Source organism: Sminthopsis crassicaudata, chromosome 3 (genome assembly GCF_048593235.1).
Source record: "Sminthopsis crassicaudata isolate SCR6 chromosome 3, ASM4859323v1, whole genome shotgun sequence".
In the NCBI taxonomy this organism is placed as follows: Eukaryota; Metazoa; Chordata; class Mammalia; order Dasyuromorphia; family Dasyuridae; genus Sminthopsis; species Sminthopsis crassicaudata.
In genome coordinates, this window is record NC_133619.1 from 602,774,850 (window position 1) to 602,796,658 (window position 21,809).

At 35.5% G+C, this 21,809-nt stretch overlaps 1 protein-coding gene across 1 annotated transcript in view; it reads right to left on the bottom strand.

The window, feature by feature from the left end:
* Window positions 1-21,809, bottom strand: part of THEMIS2 (thymocyte selection associated family member 2) — a 34,354-nt gene that overhangs the window by 11,243 nt on the left and 1,302 nt on the right. Inside the window, exons 2-3 of the mRNA XM_074305635.1 lie at window positions 12,478-12,618; window positions 304-711 (exon numbers count right to left, since the gene is read on the bottom strand). Of these exons, the coding sequence (XP_074161736.1) occupies window positions 304-711; window positions 12,478-12,618 (549 nt within the window). The remainder of the gene's footprint in view (window positions 1-303; window positions 712-12,477; window positions 12,619-21,809) is intronic.

Here is a 21,809-nt window from a genome sequence, read left to right on the forward strand (position 1 = left end):
TCTAAATTGTACCAGCTGAGCTTACATTCCCTCTCCTTCCTATCACCAGAAGGAAAGGGAGAGTGTCAACAGCTGGCATTCAGTGTGGTTTCTGGATACCGTATGTTCTCTACCACTTACCAGCCAAGTAATTATGGCTAGTAACTTCTTTTTGGATTTCATCTTCCTCCTCTTAAAATGTATTCTATGGTTCTGGAACTGGCTACCCAAGCTTCATGGTATAAGAGTGGGATTTTTCACCCTCCACACTTTCTTTCAGTCCCCTTCTCTGCCCACCCAGCCTAAGGGCTCCCTGAGACTCACTGTTCATTATGACATCAATCTCGTACTCAGGTTGGAGGATTAGGGGGTCCCAATGGAGAGTAGGGCAGATGAGGGGTTGATCCAGCAGAACAGGGTCCTGCAATGTCTGCAGTAATGTCTGTGGGAAGGCTGGCCCCCAGGTGTAAAAAGTCCCTTGCAGAGACAAAGGTAGGGAGGTAGTGGTTTTGTGGCTTCTTGAGTCTATTGTGCAGTGGGCATAGAGGACATCCTTGTTCATCTCCACAGCCGTCAGTATGAGGGGCTGGTTCCTGGGCACAACTCTGTCTTCCACTTTGATGTCATACACTGAGCTGAAGTAGACAGGTAATGCCTCATTTTGGGGGGCAGCAGACAGCAGTTTGTTCAGAGTGCCATAGAACTGAGGGCTGACGGTTGAGCTGAAGTAGCCTGTGGAAAAGGCATCAGAGAATAGCTGTGTTACTTGGTGCCGGACCAAGGCCCTAAACACTTGGACTTAGCTTGTAAAAAGATCAATACAGGGTCTGTATCCCAAAGAAATCATAAAGGAAGGAAAAGGATCCCCATAGACAAAAATGTTTGTAGCAGCTCTGTGTGGTAGCAAAGCAGATGTCCATCAATTGGGGAATGATTGAACAAGTTGTGGTACATAAAATGATGAACAAGCTGATTATAGAAAGGCCTGGAAATATTTACACGAACTGATGCTGAGAGAAACAAGCAGAACCAGGAATACATTACACAGTAACAACAAGAATGTGTGGTGATACTTTCCACCAATGAAAAGGAAATTAGAGTAATAATGAGTTACTTTGCCCAACTTTATGCCAATAAATTTGATAACCTAAGTGAAATGGATGACTACGTCCAAAAATATAGGCTTCCCAGATTAAAAGAGGAGGAAGTAAATTGCTTAAATAGTTCCATTTCAGAAAAATAAGTAGAACAAGCTATTAACCAACTCCCTAAGAAAAAATCCCGAGGACCAGATGGATTTACAGGTGAATTCTACCAAACATTTAAAGAAGAATTAACCCCAATGCTATATAAACTATTTGAAAAAATAGGGGATGAAGGAGTCCTACCAAATTCCTTTTATGACACAGACATGGTACTAATACCTAAACCAGGTAGGTTGAAAACAGAGAAAAAAAATTATAGACCCATCTCCTTAATGAATATTGATGCTAAAATCCTAAATAAAATATTAGCAAAAATATTACAGAAAAGCATCCCCAGGATAATACACCATGACCAAGTAGGATTTATACCAGGAATGAAGGGCTGGTTCAATATTAGGAAAACTATTAGTACAATTGACCATATCAATAACTAAATTAACAAAAACCATATGATCATCTCAATAGATGCAGAAAAAGTATTTGATAAAATCCAACATCCATTCCTATTAAAAACACTTGAGAGTATAGGAATAAATGGACTTTTCCTTAAAATAATAAGTAGCATCTATTTAAAACCATCAGTAAGCATCATATGTAATGGGAATAAACTGGAACAATTCCCAATAAGATCAAGAATGAAACAAGGTTGCTCACTATCATCATTACTATTCAATATTGTATTAGAAATGCTAGCTTCGAACAATAAGACTTGAGAAAAAGATTAAAGGAATTAGAATAGGTAATGAGGAAAGCAAATTATCACTCTTTGCTGATGATATGATGGTATACTTAGAGAACCCCAGAGATTCTACTAATAAGCTATTAGAAATAATCCACACCTTTAGCAAAGTTACAGGATACAAAATAAACCCACATAAATCATCAGCATTCTTATACATCACTAACAAAATCCAACACTTAGAGAAATTCCATTTAAAGTAATTTCTGATAGTATAAAATATTTAGGAATCCATCTGCCAAGGGAAAATCAAGAACTATATGAGCAAAACTACAAAACACTTTCCACACAAAGTCAGATCTAACCAATTGGAAAAATGTTAAATGTTCTTGGATAGGTAAGAAAATACAATAAAGATAACAATACTACCTAATCTATTTATTTAGTGCTATACCAATCAGACTCCCAAAAAACTATTTTAATGACCTAGAAAAAATAACAACAAAGTTCATACGGGAAAAAAAAGGTCAAGAATTTCAAGTGAACTAATGAAAAAAAAAATCAAATGAAGGTGGCCTAGATTTAAAACTATATTATAAAACAGTGGTTACCAAAATCATTTGATATTGGCTAAGAAATAGATTAGTTAATCAGTGGAATAGGTTAGGTTCAAAGGACAAAATAGTCAATAACTTTAATAATCTAGTGTTTGACAAAACCAAAAAGCCCAGCTTTTGGGATAAGAACTCAATGTTTGACAAAAACTGTTGGGAAAATTGGAAATTAGTATGGCAGAAACTAGGTATTGACCCACACTTAACACCATACACCAAGATAAGGTCAAAATGGGTTCATGACCTAGGCATAAAAAATGAGATTATAAATAAATTAGAGGAACATAGGATAGTTTACCTCTCAGGCCTGTGGAAGAGGAATGAATTTATGTCCAAAGAAGAACTAGAGATCATTACTGATCACAAAGTAGAAAACTTTGATTATATCAAATTGAAAAGTTTTTGTACAAACAAAACTAATGCAGATAAGATTAGAAGGGAAACAAACTGGGGAAACATTTTTACAGTCAAAGGTTCCGATAAAGGCCTCATTTCCAAAATATATAGAGAATTGACTCTAACTTATAAGAAATCAAGCCATTCTCCAATTGATAAATGGTCAAAGGATATGAACAGACAATTCTCAGATGATGAAATTGAAACTATATCTACTCATATGAAAGAGTGTTCCAAGTCATTATTAATCAGAGAAACGCTAATTAAGACAATTCTGAGATACCATTATACACCTGTCAGATTGGCTAGAATGACAGGGAAAGATAATGCAGAATGTTGGAGGGGATGTGGAAAAACAGGGACACTGATACATTGTTGGTGGAATTGTGACTACATCCAGCCATTCTGGAGAATGATTTGGAACTATGCTCAAAAAGTTATCAAACTGTGCATACCCTTTGACCCAAAAGTGTACTACTGGGCTTATATCCCAAAGAGATCTTAAAGAAGGGAAAGGGACCTGTATGTGCAAGAATGTTTGTGGCAGCCCTCTTTGTAGTGACCAGAAACTGGAAACTGAGTGGATGCCCATCAATTGGAGAATGGCTGAATAAATTGTAGTATATGAATGTTATGGAATATTATTGTTCTATAAGAAATGACTAGCACGATGATTTCAGAAAGGCCTGGAGAAACATACATGAACTGATGCTGAGTGAAATGAGCAGGACCAGGAGATCATTGTATACTTCAACAATAATATTATATGAGGATATATTCTGATGGATGTGGCTCTCTTCAACAATGAGATGAACCAAATCAATTCCGATAGAGCAGTAATGAATAGAACCAGCTACACCCAGCGAAAGAACTCTGGGCAATGAGTGTGAACAACTACATAGAATTCCCAATCCCTCTTATCTTTGTCTGCCACATTTTTTATTTCCTTCACAAGTCAATTGTACACTGTCTCAAAGTCTGATTCTTTTTGTACAGTAAAATAACTGTATGGACATGTATACATATATTATATTTAACATATACTTTAACATATTTAACATGTTTGATCAACCTGCCATCTGGGGGGAGGGGTGGGGGGAAGGAGGGGAAAAATTGGAACAAAAGATTTTGCAACTGTCAATGCTGAAAAATTACCCATGCATATATTTTTTAAATAAAAAGCTATAATAATAATAATAAAAAGAATGTGTGATAATCCAGTAGGAAAGACTTTGTTCTTCTCAGTGGATCAATGATCCAAAGCAGTCTCAATAGACACTGGACAGAAAATTCCATCTGCATCCAGAAAAAGAACTATGGAGACTGAATATAAATCAATACATATTATGTTTACTTAATTATTCTATTTTTTAAACCTCCCATGGCTTTTCCCTTTTGCTCTGATTTTTCTCTTTCAACATGATTCATAAAGCAATGTGTGTTAAAAATAAAATAAATACATTTTTAAAATGAAATTTTAAAAAGAGATTTATACAAGATGTGGGAGCCAAGAAATAAAACAGGGCGTGATTACATCCCAGTCTCATAAAACTTGTATTGGGAATGCTAGAACTTAACACAAGCAAAGGATAATGGAACAAGATAGAAATTTCAAGTGTACAGTTTATTTTATTTTATTTTTTGGCCACATTGGGGGCAAGGTGAATGAGACAATGATAACTAACAACAGAGAAAAGACTCTCAGAGATGCTCCCGTTCATGTTCTTTTCTCTGCCAAAGAGAATGACTTTTGTTCTGGAAATGAGGGGAGGAGATAGAGACTCATTAGCTACCTTTGGTGAATTCAAGTCAATTGTCTTTGATGTCCTGACCATACTCCCTGGACAGAAAGAATAGGTGGATGTGACTGTAGAGTTACTGTCAATAAGATCTAAGAGATCATGGAAAATGGGAAAGATGATGCAAGATTGCATTAAGACAAAAGTTATCTTTGACTTTGAAAAAAAAGAGAACAGCCTCAAAGTGGTAGACCAGTAAGATTTGCCTTCAACTCTTGAGAAAAGGCCAAAACAGATTATTAAAGATATGGCTAGTGAACATCTAGAAAGGGAAGCAATGATGACAGAGGGCCAGCAAGACTTCCTTCAGAACAGTTTGTGCCAGAGTCCATTGTCTCTTTTGACAGGATCATTGCTTTACGAATATCATCTCATTTGATCTTGCCCAGGTTCACACAGTAAGTGTCTGAGACTGGATTTGAACATATCCTTCTGTCTCCAGAGCCAGTACTCTATCCACTCTTCCTTTGCTTGAGGACAAAAAAAATCAACCTCACAAATACAGTATGGAAGAGGTATTGTTAGACTATAGTTTTGTCTAAAAAAAAAAAAAAAAAAAAAAAGGTGAAGATATTAGTGCTCTGGAAATGCAATATAAGTCAGTGATATGATGTGAAACAAACAAAAAAATAATGTATTCTTAGGTTTAGGAAGTGGTAAACACTCTGTACACTGCCTTTATCAGCTTATGTCTGAAATAGCATGTCCAGGTCAAGGACAATAATAAACGGAAAACATGGTGAAGGGCCCTGATTCCTGGGATAGGATCATGTTCAGCCTGAGGAAGGAGACTTAGAAGGATATGAAAGCTGTGGTAAGTACCCAAATGGCTCTTGAGTGGAAAAGGAACTGGACAAGGTCTGTTTGGCCCTCCAGAGAAGAACCAGAAGCAGGGGGCAGGTTGAAAAGGGGTCACTTGGGGCTTGATGTCAAGAAAATCTTGACAATCAGGATCCCCCCCAGAAGTGGAATGGGCTGCCTCAGAAGTGGTGATCTTCAAGCAGAGATGGAATAACTATTTGTCTGCGTGTTGTGCTGAGGATTTCCTTAAACTATGAGCTTAAACTAGATGACAGCTGAGACAACTTCTGACTCTGTGATTCTGTGGCTCAGGCCCCTAGTAAGACAGATTAGTCAGCAGCACTGAACCAACACAGATCACCTGCCAGCTGTCTCAGATGCCAAGGCTGGTAGTGATAGAATAAAACCAACCCTGCCCTCGAGCTGCAGAGGAGGGCTGCGAGGCAGCCAGAGGAACTTTCATCCCACTAGTTATACAACGTGTTTGCAGAGAAGTAAATCAGGTACGCAAAATACTGCTAAGTTTTGCAGACTGATGCATACAAAAAAAAGTCCTATTACTCTATGTAAAAATAAGTATGCAAAAGTGATTGGAGTAGGGACTGAAAAACGGGGAAATCAAGTGGTGTGGGAACTCAGCATTGGAGGGAGGGTGATGGTCTAAGAAACAGAGGTGAGAAAGGAGAATGTTCCAGATATGGAGGAGGTAGAGAACAAGGGATGTTGTGTATGGGGAATGATGAGTAGATCATGGGGCTGGAAAGCAAGAAGAGTTGTGTGTAATCATCTGGGAAGGATAGGCTAGAGGATCTTAAACACCAAATAGTGGAGTTTGTACTTTACTAAAATAAATGGGAAACGGGAAGATTTCTTGAGCAAGGGAATAATGGGGTCTGACTCACTTTAGGATTAATGATTTGGCAGCTCTCTTGAGATGTGGATTAGAGTGGGAAGAGTCAGGGAGACCAAGGAACAGTCTGTTGTAATAGTTGAGGTAATGGGGGTCTAAACTCTAAAATGAGAGAAGAGGAGGAACAGAAGAAATATTGAGGGGATGGTACAAATAAGACATGGAATCTGACTGGCCATAGAAAACAAATGAGAATGAAGAATTGAAGATTTTTCCATTGCCAATGTGGTGGACTGGAAGGAAGGTGATGGTACCTTTGGATGGAGAGGTGAGGAAGAAGGATGAGTTCAGAGATGAGGATACAGAGTTCTGTTCTGTAAATCTTGAACTCCATGTCTCTTAATCATCTTGAACTTTGAACACATTCAAAACAGGATTTAGTATAACATTCCCTTCCCCCCCTCCCAACCTCCTTTCTAAATCTAAAACTCCAGCATGATTCTTTTCAGGATCAAATATAAAGTCCTCTTTTTGACATTTAAAGCTCATCACATCCTGGCTAACTTTCCAGTTATTTTCTTTTAAACTCTCCTCTACAGTTCTACAGTTCTACTGGACTGACTGACTTGCTAGTCCTCACACAGAGTCCTCTATTTACCATTTCTTTTCAAGCTATCGCCTTACTTTTTCTTTTTATTTTTTCCTGGCTTCTTTAAGACTTAGCTCAAACCCATCTTCAAAAAGGAGGGCTTTTTTGGCTCTCCTTAAGTGCCTTGCTTTTCAGATTATTAGCTCTGTTATGGAATACTCTGAAAATCCTAGTAAAGTCTGAAGTTTTAATAATCTAAAACTTAACTAACACTGAGAGAAAGAGGAAGAGAATAATGGGGGAAATTATCTCATTTAAAAGAGGTGCAAAAGATCTGGAACTATGCCCCAAAAGTTATCAAACTGTGCATACCCTTTGATCCAGCAGTGCTACTACTGGGCTTATATCCCAAAGAAATACTAAAGAAGGGAAAGGGACCTGTATGTGCCAAAATGTGTGTAGCAGCTCTTTTCGTAGTGACTAGAAACTGGAAGATGAATGGATGTCCATCAATTGGAGAATGGTTGGGTAAATTATGGTACATAAAGGCTATGTAATATTATTGTTCTGTAAGAAATGACCAGCAGGATGAATTCAGAAAGGCTTGGAGAGATTTGCATGAACTGATGCTGAGTGAAATGAGCAGAACAGAAGATCGCTGTACACTTCAATGTTGTATGAAGATGTATTCTGATGGAAGTGGATATTTTCAACATAAAGAAGATCCAACTCACTTCCAGTTGATCAATGATGGACAGAAAAACTACACCCAGAGAAGGAACACTGGGAAGTGAATGTAAATTGTTAGCACTACTGTCTATCTACCCAGGTTACTTATACCTTCAGAATCCAATACTTAACGTGTAACAAGAAAGTTGGATTTACACACATATATTGTATCTAGATTATACTGTAACACATGTAAAATGTATGAGATTGCCTGTCATCTAGGGAGTAGAGGGAGGGAGGGGAAAATCTGGAAAAATGAATACAAGGGATAATGTTACAAAAAATTACTCATGCATATCTACTGTCAAAAAATTATAATTATAAAATTAATAAAAAATTTTTAAAAAGAGGTACAAAAGGAAGAGCTTTTACAGTGGAAGAAAAAATGGGGATGTGATTGCATAAATACTTGAACCTCACTCTCATTGGAATTAGTTCAAGAGGGAAATTTTATATAAATATACATATATATACACACAATGCAAATATATATGCATGTACACAATACACTATATGTATTATATATATACATATACATATATGGACACACATATCTTATACTCAGTCAGGTGTAGAAGTCTATGTTGCTCAATAAATAAATAGGAGAGGAAGGGGATAAGAAATATGAGGGTAGGGATAATAAAATGAAGGGTAGATTAAGGGAGTTAGGGATCTGAAGCAAAATACGCTTCTGAGAGGGGACAGGGCAAAAAAAAAAAAAAGAGAGAAAAATAAACAGAAAAAAAAAGAATGGAGGTAAATATACAGTAATCATAATTGTAAATGGGAATGGGATAAATTCAGTCATAAAATGGAAGTGGATAGCAGAAAGATTAGAAACCAAAATCTAACAATATGTTGTTTAGAAGAAACATAAAGATGCACACAGAGTGAAAAATATAAGGGGCTGGATTAGAATCAATTATGCTTTAGCAAAGTAAAAAGGCATAGATAGCAAGAACTAGCTAAATCTCTAAACATAAAAGAAATACAAAAGAATAAAAGAGCTGAATAGATTTTTTTTTAAAAAGATAGATGTTATAGACCACTAGGAAAATTAGATGGGAATAGAAAGGAGTATTTCATGGATGGCCCTTTCACAAAAATTGACCATGTATTAGGACATAAAACAAATAAAGAAAAGCAAAAATATTAAATGTACCTTTTCTGGACCATAATGTAATGACATTTAATAAAGGGCTTTGGAAGCATAGAATAAAAATCAATTAGAAATTAATCTAATCTGAAAGAATGAGTGAGTCAAAGAACAAAGCATAGAAACAATAAATAATTAAAAATTATCATAATGAAACAACATACCAAAATTTGTGGAATATAGCCAAAGCAATGCATAGAGGGAAATTTACTCTCATTGCTTTATTTAATTTTCTTTCTATCACTCTTTATTTGATTTTTTTTTCCTGAGGCAACTGGGGTAAGGTGACTTAGCCAGGATCACATAGCTAGGAAGTGTGTCTAAGGTCAAATTTGAACTCGGGTCCTCCTGACTTCAGAGCTGGTGCTCTATCCACTGCACCATCTAGCTGCCCCATACTCTTATTTGATTTTGAAAAAAAAATTAGCACTTCCAGGAATTTTTGTTGGGCTTGTCCTCCAATTTATTTATTTTTTCCTTTTGAGACCTTGTTTAAAAATCTGTTTTAATATTATCTTTTTCTGAGTCTGTGTCTTGAGCTTCCTTAAATCATAGTAACTTTTTAGAGTAAAGGAGGCTGTGGTAAAAAGCAAAACATACTTCTGAGGGGGGAACAGGATAAAAAGAAAAAGAGAAGGATAAACAGAAGAAAATTGGATGGAGAGAAATGTATAATTAGTAATCATAACTGTGAATGTCAATGGGATACTCACACATAAAATGAAAGCAGTTAGCAAAATGGACTAGAAACCAGAATCTCACAATATGTTGTTTACAAGAGTCACAGTTAAAACAGAAAGACACATAGAGAGTTCACAAAAAGAGTAGAATACTATGCTTCAGTTGAAGTAAAAAAGATAGGGGTAGCAAGAATGATCTCAAACCAAACAAAAGCAAAAATAGACTTACTTAAAAAGAAATAAAAAGAAAAACTATATTTTGCTAAAAGATAATAGAATATGAAGTAATGTAAAAAATTTTATAGCAAATTTTTCTGATGAAGATATTTCTCAGAGATATATACAAGTGATTCAAAATTTTTAAAAAGTACAGCCATTCCTCAATTTAAAATGGTCTATGTTTATGAATAGGCAGTTTGCAGATGAAGAACCTAAACCTATCTACAATCATATGAAAAAATGTTCTTAATCACTATTGATTAAAAGAATGCAAATTAAAACCTCTCTGAACTAACATCATACCTATCAGAAGAAATCATAAATGCTCAAGGAGATGAGGTAAAATAAGTATACTAATAAACTACTGGTACAGTTATAAACTGGTCCAACCATTCTGGGGAACAATTTAGAATTATGCCCAAAGTGCTGTAAAACACTGCATATTCTTTAAACCTGAAAAACCGCCATTAGGTCTATACTTCAATGAAATGAAAGAAAAAGGAAAAGGATCCTATGTATAAAAATGTAAAAAAACCAACTTTTTCTGTGGCTAGGAATTGGAAATTGAGGGGATGCCCCCATCAGTTGGGGAATGGCTGAATAAACTGTGGCATATAACTAACTGTTATGGAATACTATAAAAAATAACAATCAAAATGCTTTCAGAAAAACCTGGGAATAAAGGCTTATTCAAAGTAAAGTGAGCAGAATCAGTTGAACATTGAATATGATAACAATAACATAATGATGATTCAATGTGAAAGCATTGGCTACTTTGATCAATACAATGATCCAAGCAATTCCAAAAGACCCAATGATGAAAAATATTCTTCATCTCCAGAGAGAGAACTGATGAATCCTGAGTACAGATTGAAGTGTGTTTTATAAACTTTATTTTTCTTGTTTGTTTGTGTGTGTGTGTGTGTGTGTGTGTGTGTGTGTGTGTGTGTGTGATATGTTTTCTTTTGCAAGATGGATAATATGGAACTATATTTTTCATGACTTTACAATTTTGCTTGTTTTCTCAAGAGATAGGGGAGAAAATTTAGAACTCAATTTTTTTAATGAACATTCATTAATTTAGAAAATTTAATGAAATATATATGAATATATATATATACACGTAATATATACATATGTGTATGTAGATATGTGTGTGTGTGTGTATGCATATAGCCTTCTAGCTCTGGTGGACCAAGTCCATCCTTTTTATCTTTCTACTTAAAGACCTACTGCCTCAGCTAGAGGGAGAATTTTCTGCAGAAGAGCAGAACAGATCCAGGTACAGTTTAAGGTCACAGAATTAAGTCACTGAGTTAATGTTGCTGAAACATTTCTTAGAACCCAGCTTCTTAAACTGAATTGTAACCCATATTATGGGTCATATAATAATCATATAATTATGATCCCATAACTGAACTGCAAAATAGTGACATTATCAGTGAATGTTTGATTTGTAGACTTAATTCATATCTATATATCTGGGTCACATAAAAATTGCTCAGATGAAAAGAGGTTACAGGTGGAAAAAGTTTAAGAAGCCCTGCCTTAGAGGAACCAAAATATGGATTGTTTTGCTGAGGGAGCTGCAGTTTGGGAAAGAGATGGGGCACCAGGACAGAGGAGAAGGCTTAGGACAGAGCCATACAGATTGGCCCTGGACAGCCCAGACAGACCTTAGAGCATTAAGGGCACCATGAAGAGAGGGCCAGCTGGGGAGGTCATGTCAACTGCCCAGCAACACAAACTCAAAAGACTCATAGAAAGGATTACAGGGAAACCTTTCTGAACCCTGTGGAGATGGAGCCTTAGGCAGGGCATTTGGCCACTCTCAGGAGCCCAAAGCCCATCCTTTTCACTCTCAGAATTTCTAGACATGAGATTAAAGGCTGAGAAGGTCTTCCCACCCCAAACCTATGTCTGATATATCCTTAGTCATCCTTTAAAGCCCAGTTCAAACTTTCCCCACTCCCTTACTTGGAAATGACCCTTATCCCTCAAGTCTCAAAGTATTACTCTGCAGTTTATATTGTATTTATTTTGGATTATTCTGATTACCCTTACCAGCAGGTATGCTTATTTGAATCAGCTAAGGGGCATGGTATGTATAGTGCTAGAGCTGGAGTTAGGAAGATCTGGAGTCAGTTCAAGGCTGTCTCCAAGGCTGTCTCCAACTATCTGGCTCAGTTTCCTCATCTGTAAAATGGTGATAATGATAGCACCTACATCTCAAGCTTGTTGTGAAGATCAAATAAGATAATATCTATAAAGTGCTTTGCAAACCTTAAAAAGCTACATAAATGTTAGTTATTATCATTAATCATTATTAATTTTCTCAGAGTATGTGTCAGATTCCCCAACCAAAATGAAGACTGAAACCTTATATTTTTCTATTCTCCCAATCCCTAGCAGATACTCTGCAAATAGCAAGTGGTTAGCAAACTTTGCATTGGTTTCAGTAATGTATGTATATATGTGTGCATACATTAAATATAGGAAAGTGAGCACAGGTTAAGATTTGGTGCAGAATTCTTTAAACTTTTTTTAGGGTCCTGGCCCTTTTGTAAGCCTGGTGAATCCTAGGGACCCCTTCTCAGAATATTATTATTAAAGATACAATATAAAATCCATAGGATTACAAAAGAAACTAATTATATTGAATTACAGTTATCAAAATATTTTTAAAACACAAGGAAGTTGACAACAGATTAAGAAGCCCTGGTTTAGGTGAATGAGAAAAAGGTAGTGGGGAATGGAATGGGGGAGAGATTTCCAGGTCACCTGGGAAGTCAGGAGAGAGCTCGATGATGTGGCCTGTTTTGGTGTTTTTACAGATCACTTTCTTGAGCTTAATCTGGATAATTTTTATGAGGTCTCCAGTGGACAAACAGCACTCACTCCCAGAGAGTTCATAGACAGAACCTATGGAAATAATAACAGTGGTAACAAAATGTTAATACATTTAAAGGTGTTTTGAGGCTTATAAAATGATTGACATGCTATTACATTTGATTCTTACAACAGCCTTGGTAAGGCTATTGTCACCCTAATTGTATAGTTATGGAAACTGAGGACACATTGTACGTAACAACAAGATTATGTGATGATCATCTGCGCTGGACTTGGCTCTTCTCAGCAATGCAGTGATCCAAGACAATTCCAATAGACTTGTGTTGAGAGAGAGAACTATGGAGACTGAATGTGGATCAAAGCATAGTATTTGTTGTTGTTATTTGCTTCCCCCACTGTCTTTCTTATGATTTTCTCCCTTTTTATCTCGTTTTTCTTACACAACATGACAAATATGGAAATAATGTTTAGAAGAAATGTTTAATCTATATCAAATTGCTTGCTAGGTTGGTGAGAGGAATGGGGGGGAAGAGACAGAAAAATTTGAAACATAAGGTTTTGCAAAAGCAAATGTTGAAAACTATCTTTGCATGTATTTGGAAAAATTAAAAAAAGAAAACTGGGGCCAAAGAGTTTAATGTTGCCCAGAGTCACATAGATAATTATTGGGAAGAACCAGGACTGGAACTTTGACCTTCTGATTCCCAGTCCAACCCTTTTTCTTCTTCCCCAACATTCTTCAGTTTTCTCCATTCAGTTTTTCCTGAGTCTCAATCAGCCCTCACCCTACCTCCTACAGTCTTGATTGATCATCTCCCTTATGGGATCAGAACCATCCAAACAAGAGTTAATGAATAGGCCTCTTGTTCTCCAACTCATGTCCAACTCAGTTGACTAGAAAGAGGAAGGAAACAAAACTATATCAGAAACTCAGAAACTCTCTATATGAGAAACTCTTCTCAATTCCCACAGAAAGCAAAAGTTCGAGTCAAAGGGTAAAGATAACAAGTCAAAACAATTCAAGAAACAAAGTAAACCCAATATCAACCCAAAATTATACTAGAGAGGCCTGAGAAGTAAAAGAAATGGGTGGTGAGAAAGAAACCCTGAAACAGGAGAATTTGGAAATATCTGATCACGTGCAAGATCAAGAAATCCAATACACTCAAAACACAAAGTTCAATTAAGAGAAAAAGTGAAGCTTTAGACATTAACATAATAACCAAATGATTTTGTCAAGGAAAGTAAAAGAAACTAGCTTCTTGGAACAGTGTGAAAATAATGGCAATAGGAAAAAATAGAAATAGTTCATAAGAGGTCATATCCTTCAGGCTGGCTCAGGAATTACTGACTAGCAAAGCATATTACTAGCTTTGTCTTAGAACATAGCATATATATCTTCTGATATGATGAGATCATCTACAGGACCACTACTTTTTTTTTTTTCTGAGACAATTGGGGTTAAATGACTTGCCCAGGCTCACACAGATAGGACGTGTTAAGTGTCTGAGACCAGATTTGAATTCAGGTCCTCCTGACTTCAGGCTGGTGCTCTGAATCCACTGCACCACCTAGCTGCCCCCCAACTACATATTTTGATACTTTATACATTCACAGTTTGCAACACTAAAAAAAATAAGATAAAATCTATAAACATGAAAAAAATTTTAATTGAAGCAAAAAAAAAGTTTGTTAGGAATTGGCAGAGATATAAAGAGCAACTTATGATTGATTTGGTAATTATGAAATATTTCCTGAAAGTTCCATAATGTTAGACTGTCTTTGTTGATTATCACAAAGATTTTAACTCAGTTTTGTATATAGAGCTTATTTATGTCCTGTAAGTATACAAAATAACTTTAGTGAGAGTACTATTTGATGTTGATACAGAAAGCTGTTCTATACTTAAAACACATCACCAATACTATAGTTCAAGAACAGATGCTATAAAATGTGTCATTAGTCTGTCCTTGTCTTAAGTCCATGATCATATCTGTCAAATATAATTAAGTATGGCTTCCAAATTAAAGAAGGAGTTGAAATTCAAAATCTCTTATTAATTCATTATTAAATAGTGATGATTTCAAACTATATGGTTCCACCAAAAGACACATTAGGTAACTCCATCTTGTGGAGCCTTTCTCCAATAATAACAAAATGTTATTTCAACTTTTAAGTGTACAATTTTTAACATACACTAAAGAAAGACGGAGACCAAAGGCTTTGAGCTCCAGTCTGGTCATTACATTGAACAAAGGAAGAAGACAATATCTATAAGTATCCGAATCTTCTCTAGGCAATATATATCTAGCATAAAAATGTCACAGTAAGGAATATTGTTGCTCTGTAAGAATACAGAGAGGCTTGGAGAAACTTACATGAACTGATGCTGAGTGAAATGAGCAGAACCAGAAGATCACTGTACACTTCAACAACAATACTGTATGAAGATATATTCTGATGGAAGTGGATATCTTCAACATAAAGAAGATCCAACTCACTTCCAGTTGATCAATGATGGACAGAAACAACTATACCCAGAGAAAGAACACTGGGAATTGAATGTAAATTGTTTGCACTATTGTCTATCTACCCAGGCTACTTATACCTTAGGAATCCAATTCTTACTGAGCAACAAGAAATTTGGTTTCACACACATATATTGTATCTAGGTTATATTGTAACACATGTAAAATGTATGGGATTGCCTGTCATCTAGGGGAGGAAGTAGAGGGAGGGAAGGGAAAATTTGGAAAAATGAATATAAGGGATAATGTTGTAAAAAAATTACTCATGCATATATACTGTCAAAAATTTTTAATTATAAAATTATTGAAAAAAAGGAAAAAAAAGTCACCAAAAAAATGTCCGTGTCTGCATGCGTTAAGAGACTTTCTAACATCTTACAATCAAAACTGAATGAGAAAAACAATTTTTAAAAATTAAAACAATTTAATCAATAAAATTAAAATAACTTCTAATCAATACCAATCTTCTTGTACACTTTTGGAACTATAAAATGAACCCTAACAAATTGGCAAAATACTCTTACTAAAACCAGTTAGATATTAACATGAAATTAAGGCAGCTATTAACACTTCCTCATCATAAAGGAGGAAGCTGATTATTAACTTTCTTAGCTACCTCCACCAACTCTTCATCATTGGTCTCCTTGGTATTCCTCTCACAGTACACTCCATCTCTCACCTTTAGGTGTTTTTACTGGCTTTGGAAGCTCTGGAGTAGTACCTGGAGTAGTAGTACCTGGAGCTCTCTCCCTCCTGTTCACAATCAAACCTTCACTACCCTAATATCCCTTCAAATATAATCCTATATATCTCCTCCCTTTCAGAGTCAAACTCAGAAAAAAACCCTAGGTACCCTCAATGCTTTCATTTTCTCACATCCCACTCAATTTTCTATCTCTTATCCTCTGACTTTCTATTCCACCTCTTGACTAAAACTGTTTTCTTTTTTAAAAATAATTTTCATTTATTTCTTTTGTTTTTACATCAACTAGCCTCTCTGCTGTATTCCTTCTCCTTTCTTCCCCCAAAATAATTTCTTCTATTTTTAGAAGGAAGAAATTTTTTTTAACAAGACTGGTCAACAAATTCCCATCAAAAAAAAATCTTCTGTTATACACCCTAACCTTTTCTGAGGAAATCTCCTATTTCTTCTTCTTTGGGTCAAGTTTATTCTCTAAGTTCATAAGATGAAGTTTCAATCATTTTGTGGTTGTTCTTTCTATTTATATTATAATTATTTTGTATATTGTTTTCTTAGCTTTGCTTATTTCACTTTGCATCAGTTCATATTTTTTTTAAAAAGGGATTGATTATGAACTAGACACTATATTAAGCATTCAGAAAATAAATACAAACAGAAAGAGAAATGGTCCCTCCCCTTAAGAAGCTTACATTAGAATGGAAGAAGACAGTTCATAAAAGAAAAAAAAAAAAAGAAAAGAAAACCAACCAAACAGAGGAAGAGGCCTCAGGAAGGAAGTATGAGAGGTCCAGGGTTGGAGTGAACTTCCAGGTAAGGAGGTTTCAGTGGTATGGGAGAACAAAATTGTACCACAACCTCAGTGGATGGCATTGACTTTGTTTGAAATTGCTCATTTCATTGAGTGAATGCCCATCAACTGGGGAAGGACCGAAAAAGTCATGGTATATGAATATAATACAATATTATTTTCTATAAGAAATGAGCAACTGATTTCAGAAAATCCTGGGAAAACTTAGCATGAACTGATGGTAACTGAAATGTGCAGAACCAAAAGAACATTATACACAGTAACAGCAAGATTATGTGATGCTCAACTGTTATGGACTTGGCTCTTCTCAACAATGAGAATAATTCAAGGCAGTTTCAGTAGATGGGATAGAAATGTCATTCACATGGAGACTGAATGAAGCTCAAAGCATAATATTTTCAATTTTGTTTATTTGCTTCTTCTTTCTTGTGGTTTTTCCCTTTGGATTTGATTTCTCTTTTACAACATGACAAATATGGAAATATGTTTAAAAGTATTGTACATGTATAGTCTTTATTAGATTGTTTTCTGTCTTAGAGAGAATGATAGGGAGAAAAAATTTGGAACTCAAAATCTTACAAAAATGGATGGCTTCTTGTTTCCCTCATTCAATTGTGAACTTCTTGAGGGCAGGGACTATCTTTTGCCTTTTTTTTTTTGTATCTTCCCTCCCCAGCCGTTGCTCATATAGCATAATATCTGGCACATAATAAATCTTATTCCTTAATTGATTGGAAGTGAATTGTTAAGGCAAAGAGGCCAATTAGGAAGCTATTGCGATAGTCCATCCCTGTGGTGATGAGGATCTAAATTAGGCTTGAGAGAAAAGGACAGAACGAGATGTTGTCCAGGTAGAACAAAACTTTGCAACTGATAGGATGTAAAGAGAGAGAGGATGATAAAGAGTTAAGGATGGTGACTGGATTGCAGACCTGGGCTGCAACAATAGTGGTATCCTCTGTAGAAACCGTGGGGTTAGAAAGTGAAGTGGGTTTAGCAGGGGAAATGGTGAGTTGTATTTTGAACAACTTATGGGAATTCCAAAATTGTCCAATCTGCAAGAAAAACTCCTAAGGTAGAGCTCTGAACCAATTTATTAAAGGGTCCATGGTCCCCTCTAATAAAGTAGATCATGATCGGAGATACCCCCTTACTCTAGGGCCTTAATTTTATAGTGCTTGATATCCAGTCAATACAGGTGAACTGGACCAAACATATATAATCTCATTGGGTTGATGGACTTTGCCCTTGACCATCTAGGTCTATACAACATACAGAATCTTACTAATGAGTAGACCTTAACAGACCTATCTTGACCTTTCAGGAGGTCCTTCCAAGCTGATAAACACATCCTGTTTGTTCAAAATTTCTCCTTGATATAAGGTGAAACCTCAGAGTTTTTTTTTTTTTAATTTATATTTTTTCTGATTGTTAATGACTTGGAGCATTCTTTCATATGGTTGTTACTTGTTTACAATTCTTTTAAGAATTGTTTCTTCACATCCTTTGATTATATTTTGGATAGACTTTTAGTTTTTAGTTTTGTTTAAAGATATGTGTGCCAGAGAGAGAACTATGGAAAATGAGTGTGGACAACAACATAGCATTTCCACTCTTGCTGTTATTGTTTGCTTGCATTTTTTTCTTTACCTGCTTTCTAGATCTGATCTTTCTTGAGCAGCAAGATAACTGCATAAACATGTATTTTATATATATGTATATATTGTATTTAACATATACTTTAAAATATTTAACATGAAAAAAGTTAAGATATATATGTGTGTGTGTGTGTGTGTGCATATATATATAGGTTTATAACAGATCCAAAGCTCTATCCACTTTGCCATCTACCTGATTTTAAAAAATATGCTACAAAATGTTTGCAGCCTTACTTATAAGGTTGCAAAGAACTGAAAGCAAAGTGGGTGACTATATATAGGAGAATGGCTAAGCAAATTTTGGTACATGTATGTAAAGGAACATTACTATGCAGTAAGAAATGACATGTGTGATAAATACAAATAAATAAAGAACAAAGAAGTAAAGAGTAAAGAAAAAAATGCACACAATGACCACAATATCAATAATACCAGAAAAGTCAAAAGTGAATATTTCAAGATTGCAAACTTCAAGCATGGCTCAAAAGAAGAAAATTGAGAAGGCACCCCCAATCATACCTGTCTGTGGAGCTGGGAAGTTCACAATTGTTGTTTATTACATATATTTCCAGATTTTTTTCATCAATTGATCCATTGATCAGTTATTTGGTTTTCCCGTCTTTTTCTTTTTTAAAAAATATTGTTTTATACCATATACCAAGATAAGATCAAAATGGGTCCATGACTTAGGCATAAAGAATGAGATAATAAATAGATTAGAGGAACAGAGAATAATCTACCTCTCAGACCTGTGGAGGAGGAAGGAATTTATGACCAGAGGAGAACTAGAGATCATTATCGATCAGAAAATAGAAGATTTTGATTACATCAAACTAAAAAGTTTCTGTACAAACAATACTAATGCAAACAAGATTAGAAGGGAAGTAACAAATTGGGAAAATATTTTTAAAGTTAAAGATTCTGACAAAGGTCTCATTTCCAAAATATATAGAGAACTGACCCTAATTTATAAGAAATCAAACCACTCTCCAATTGATAAATGGCCAAAGGATATGAACAGACAATTCTCAGATGATGAAATTGAAACTATATCCACTCATATGAAAGAGTGTTCCAAACCACTACTGATCAGAGAAATGCAAATTAAGACAGCTCTGAGATACCACTACACACCTGTCAGATTGCCTAAGATGACAGGAATAGATAATGATGAATGTTGGAGGAGATGTGGGAAAACTGGGACACTAATACATTGCTGGTGGAGTTGTGAAAGAATCCAGCCATTCTGGAGAGCAATTTGGAACTATGCCCAAAAAGTTATCAAACTGTGCATACCCTTTGATCCAGCATTGCTGCTATTGGGCTTATATCCCAAAGAAATACTAAGAAGGGGAAAGGGACCTGTATGTGCCAAAATGTTTGTAGCAGCCCTTTTTGTAGCAGCTAGAAACTGGTCCATCAATTGGAGAATGGTTGGGTAAATTATGGTATATGAAGGTTATGGAATATTATTGCTCTGTAAGAAATGACCAGCAGGAGGAATACAGAGAGGCTTGAAGAGACATGAACTGATGCTGAGTGAAATGAGCAGAACCAGAAGATCGCTGTACACTTCAACATCAATACTGTATGAAGATATATTCTGATGGAAGTGGATATCTTCAACATAAAGAAGATCCAACTCACTTCCAGTTGATCAATGATGGACAGAAACAACTACACCCAGTGAAGGAACACTGGGAAGTGAATGTAAATTGTTAGCACTACTGTCTTTTTATCCAGGTTACTTATACCTTCGGAATCTAATACTTAATGTGCAACAAGAAAATGGTATTTACACACATATATTGTATCTAGGCTATACTGTAACACATGTAAAATGTATGGGATTGCCTGTCATCAAGGGGAGGGAGTAGAGGGAGGGAGGGGATAATTTGGAAAAATGAATACAAGGGATAATATTAGAAAAAAATTACTCATGCATATATACTGTGAAAAAATTTATAAATAAAAAAATTAAAATGGGGAAAAAAAAGAAAAAAAAAAACAAAAGAATGATACTGTATGAGGATGTATTCTGATGGAAGTGGATATCTTCAACATAGAGAAGAGCTAATCCAATTCCAATTGATCAACGATGGACAGAATCAGCTACATCCAGAAAAGGAACACTGGGAAATGAGTATAAACTGTTAGCAGTTTTTATTTTTCTCCCCAGATTATTTTTACCTTCCGAATCCAATTCTTCCTTTGCAACAACAACAACAATTAAATTCAGTTCTGCCTATATATATTGTACCTAGGATATACTATAAGATATTTAATATGTATGGGAATGCCTGCCATCTAGGGGAGGGGGTGGAGGGAAGGAGGGGAAAAATTTGGAACAGAAGGGAGTTTAAGGGATAATTTTGTAAAAAATTACCTATGCAATGTACTGCGAAAAAATATTATAATTATAAAATTAATAAAAAAAGAAGTTGCAATAAGTAATAAAAGTTTACCAGGATTCACAAAAAAAAATATATTGTTTTATGGATGGCTTTCTGGGAGGCAGAGTTTGGAAAGGAAGACTGAAAAATTATGGTGAAGAAGAATAGCAAAAGACATTAAAAAAACTTATTAAAACTTTGGAGATAGCAGTTTCAGGTGAATAATAACAGAAGCCAGAGTGCAATTATATGTACAATTTAAAAAAGACTGTATAATAATCCTTTAATGTAAATAATACAGGACCCCATTTTACAGAAGAAAAAATCAGCCATGAGAGGTATTTGCTCCAGAAAAGAAGGATTAAGTTCTTACTACATGCTAAGTATTTTTATAAATATCTTATTTGATTGTCTCAAGAACCCTATTAGTTAGGTGCTATTATTATCCCCATTTCACAGTGAAGGAAACTGAGGTGGATGGAGATTAAGTGACTTAGGATCACACATAACTAAGCCTATCTGACTTCAGGTTTACTGTCCCATAGGCTGCCTCTAATACAAGGAAGGTATTGTAGGAACCTAAAAGAAACCAACTTCACTTGGGTGACCCCCACAGATCATCTATTAAACCTGTGCCTGACCACAAATCCCCTCTGCAACATTTCTGACCAGTGATCACTCAGCCTTGGCTTGAGTCAAGTCAAGAGGAGCCCATCATTTCCTGAGAGAACAAAGGAATGAATGAATGTATGAAGCATTTATGAAATTCTGATAATTTTTCAAGGCACTGGGCATACAAATCCAAAAGTAAATTCAGCCCTGCTCTCAAGAAACTCAAATTCTAACATGGGAGACCACATTAAAAACCAAAATCACTAAGTTTCCAGTCTTATTGGGATATACTATCTCTACTTTTGGGAAAAACCCCAATCTAGGATTCTAGGATGTCAGACTTGCAATCATCAAAATCCCTTCAGTGATGTGAGTCTGAGCAGGATAGAATATGAGAAAGAATTCATTTGGACCTACTCTATTCCAATCAGTATTAATCAATTTGATATGATTCCATAGGGTAGTGATTATAAGTTTTACATATTAGACCCTAGAACTGGGAGGTGCAGGTTCTAAGTTCACTTGTTTAATCACAGACTTTCTACCCTTTTTCCCCTTGTC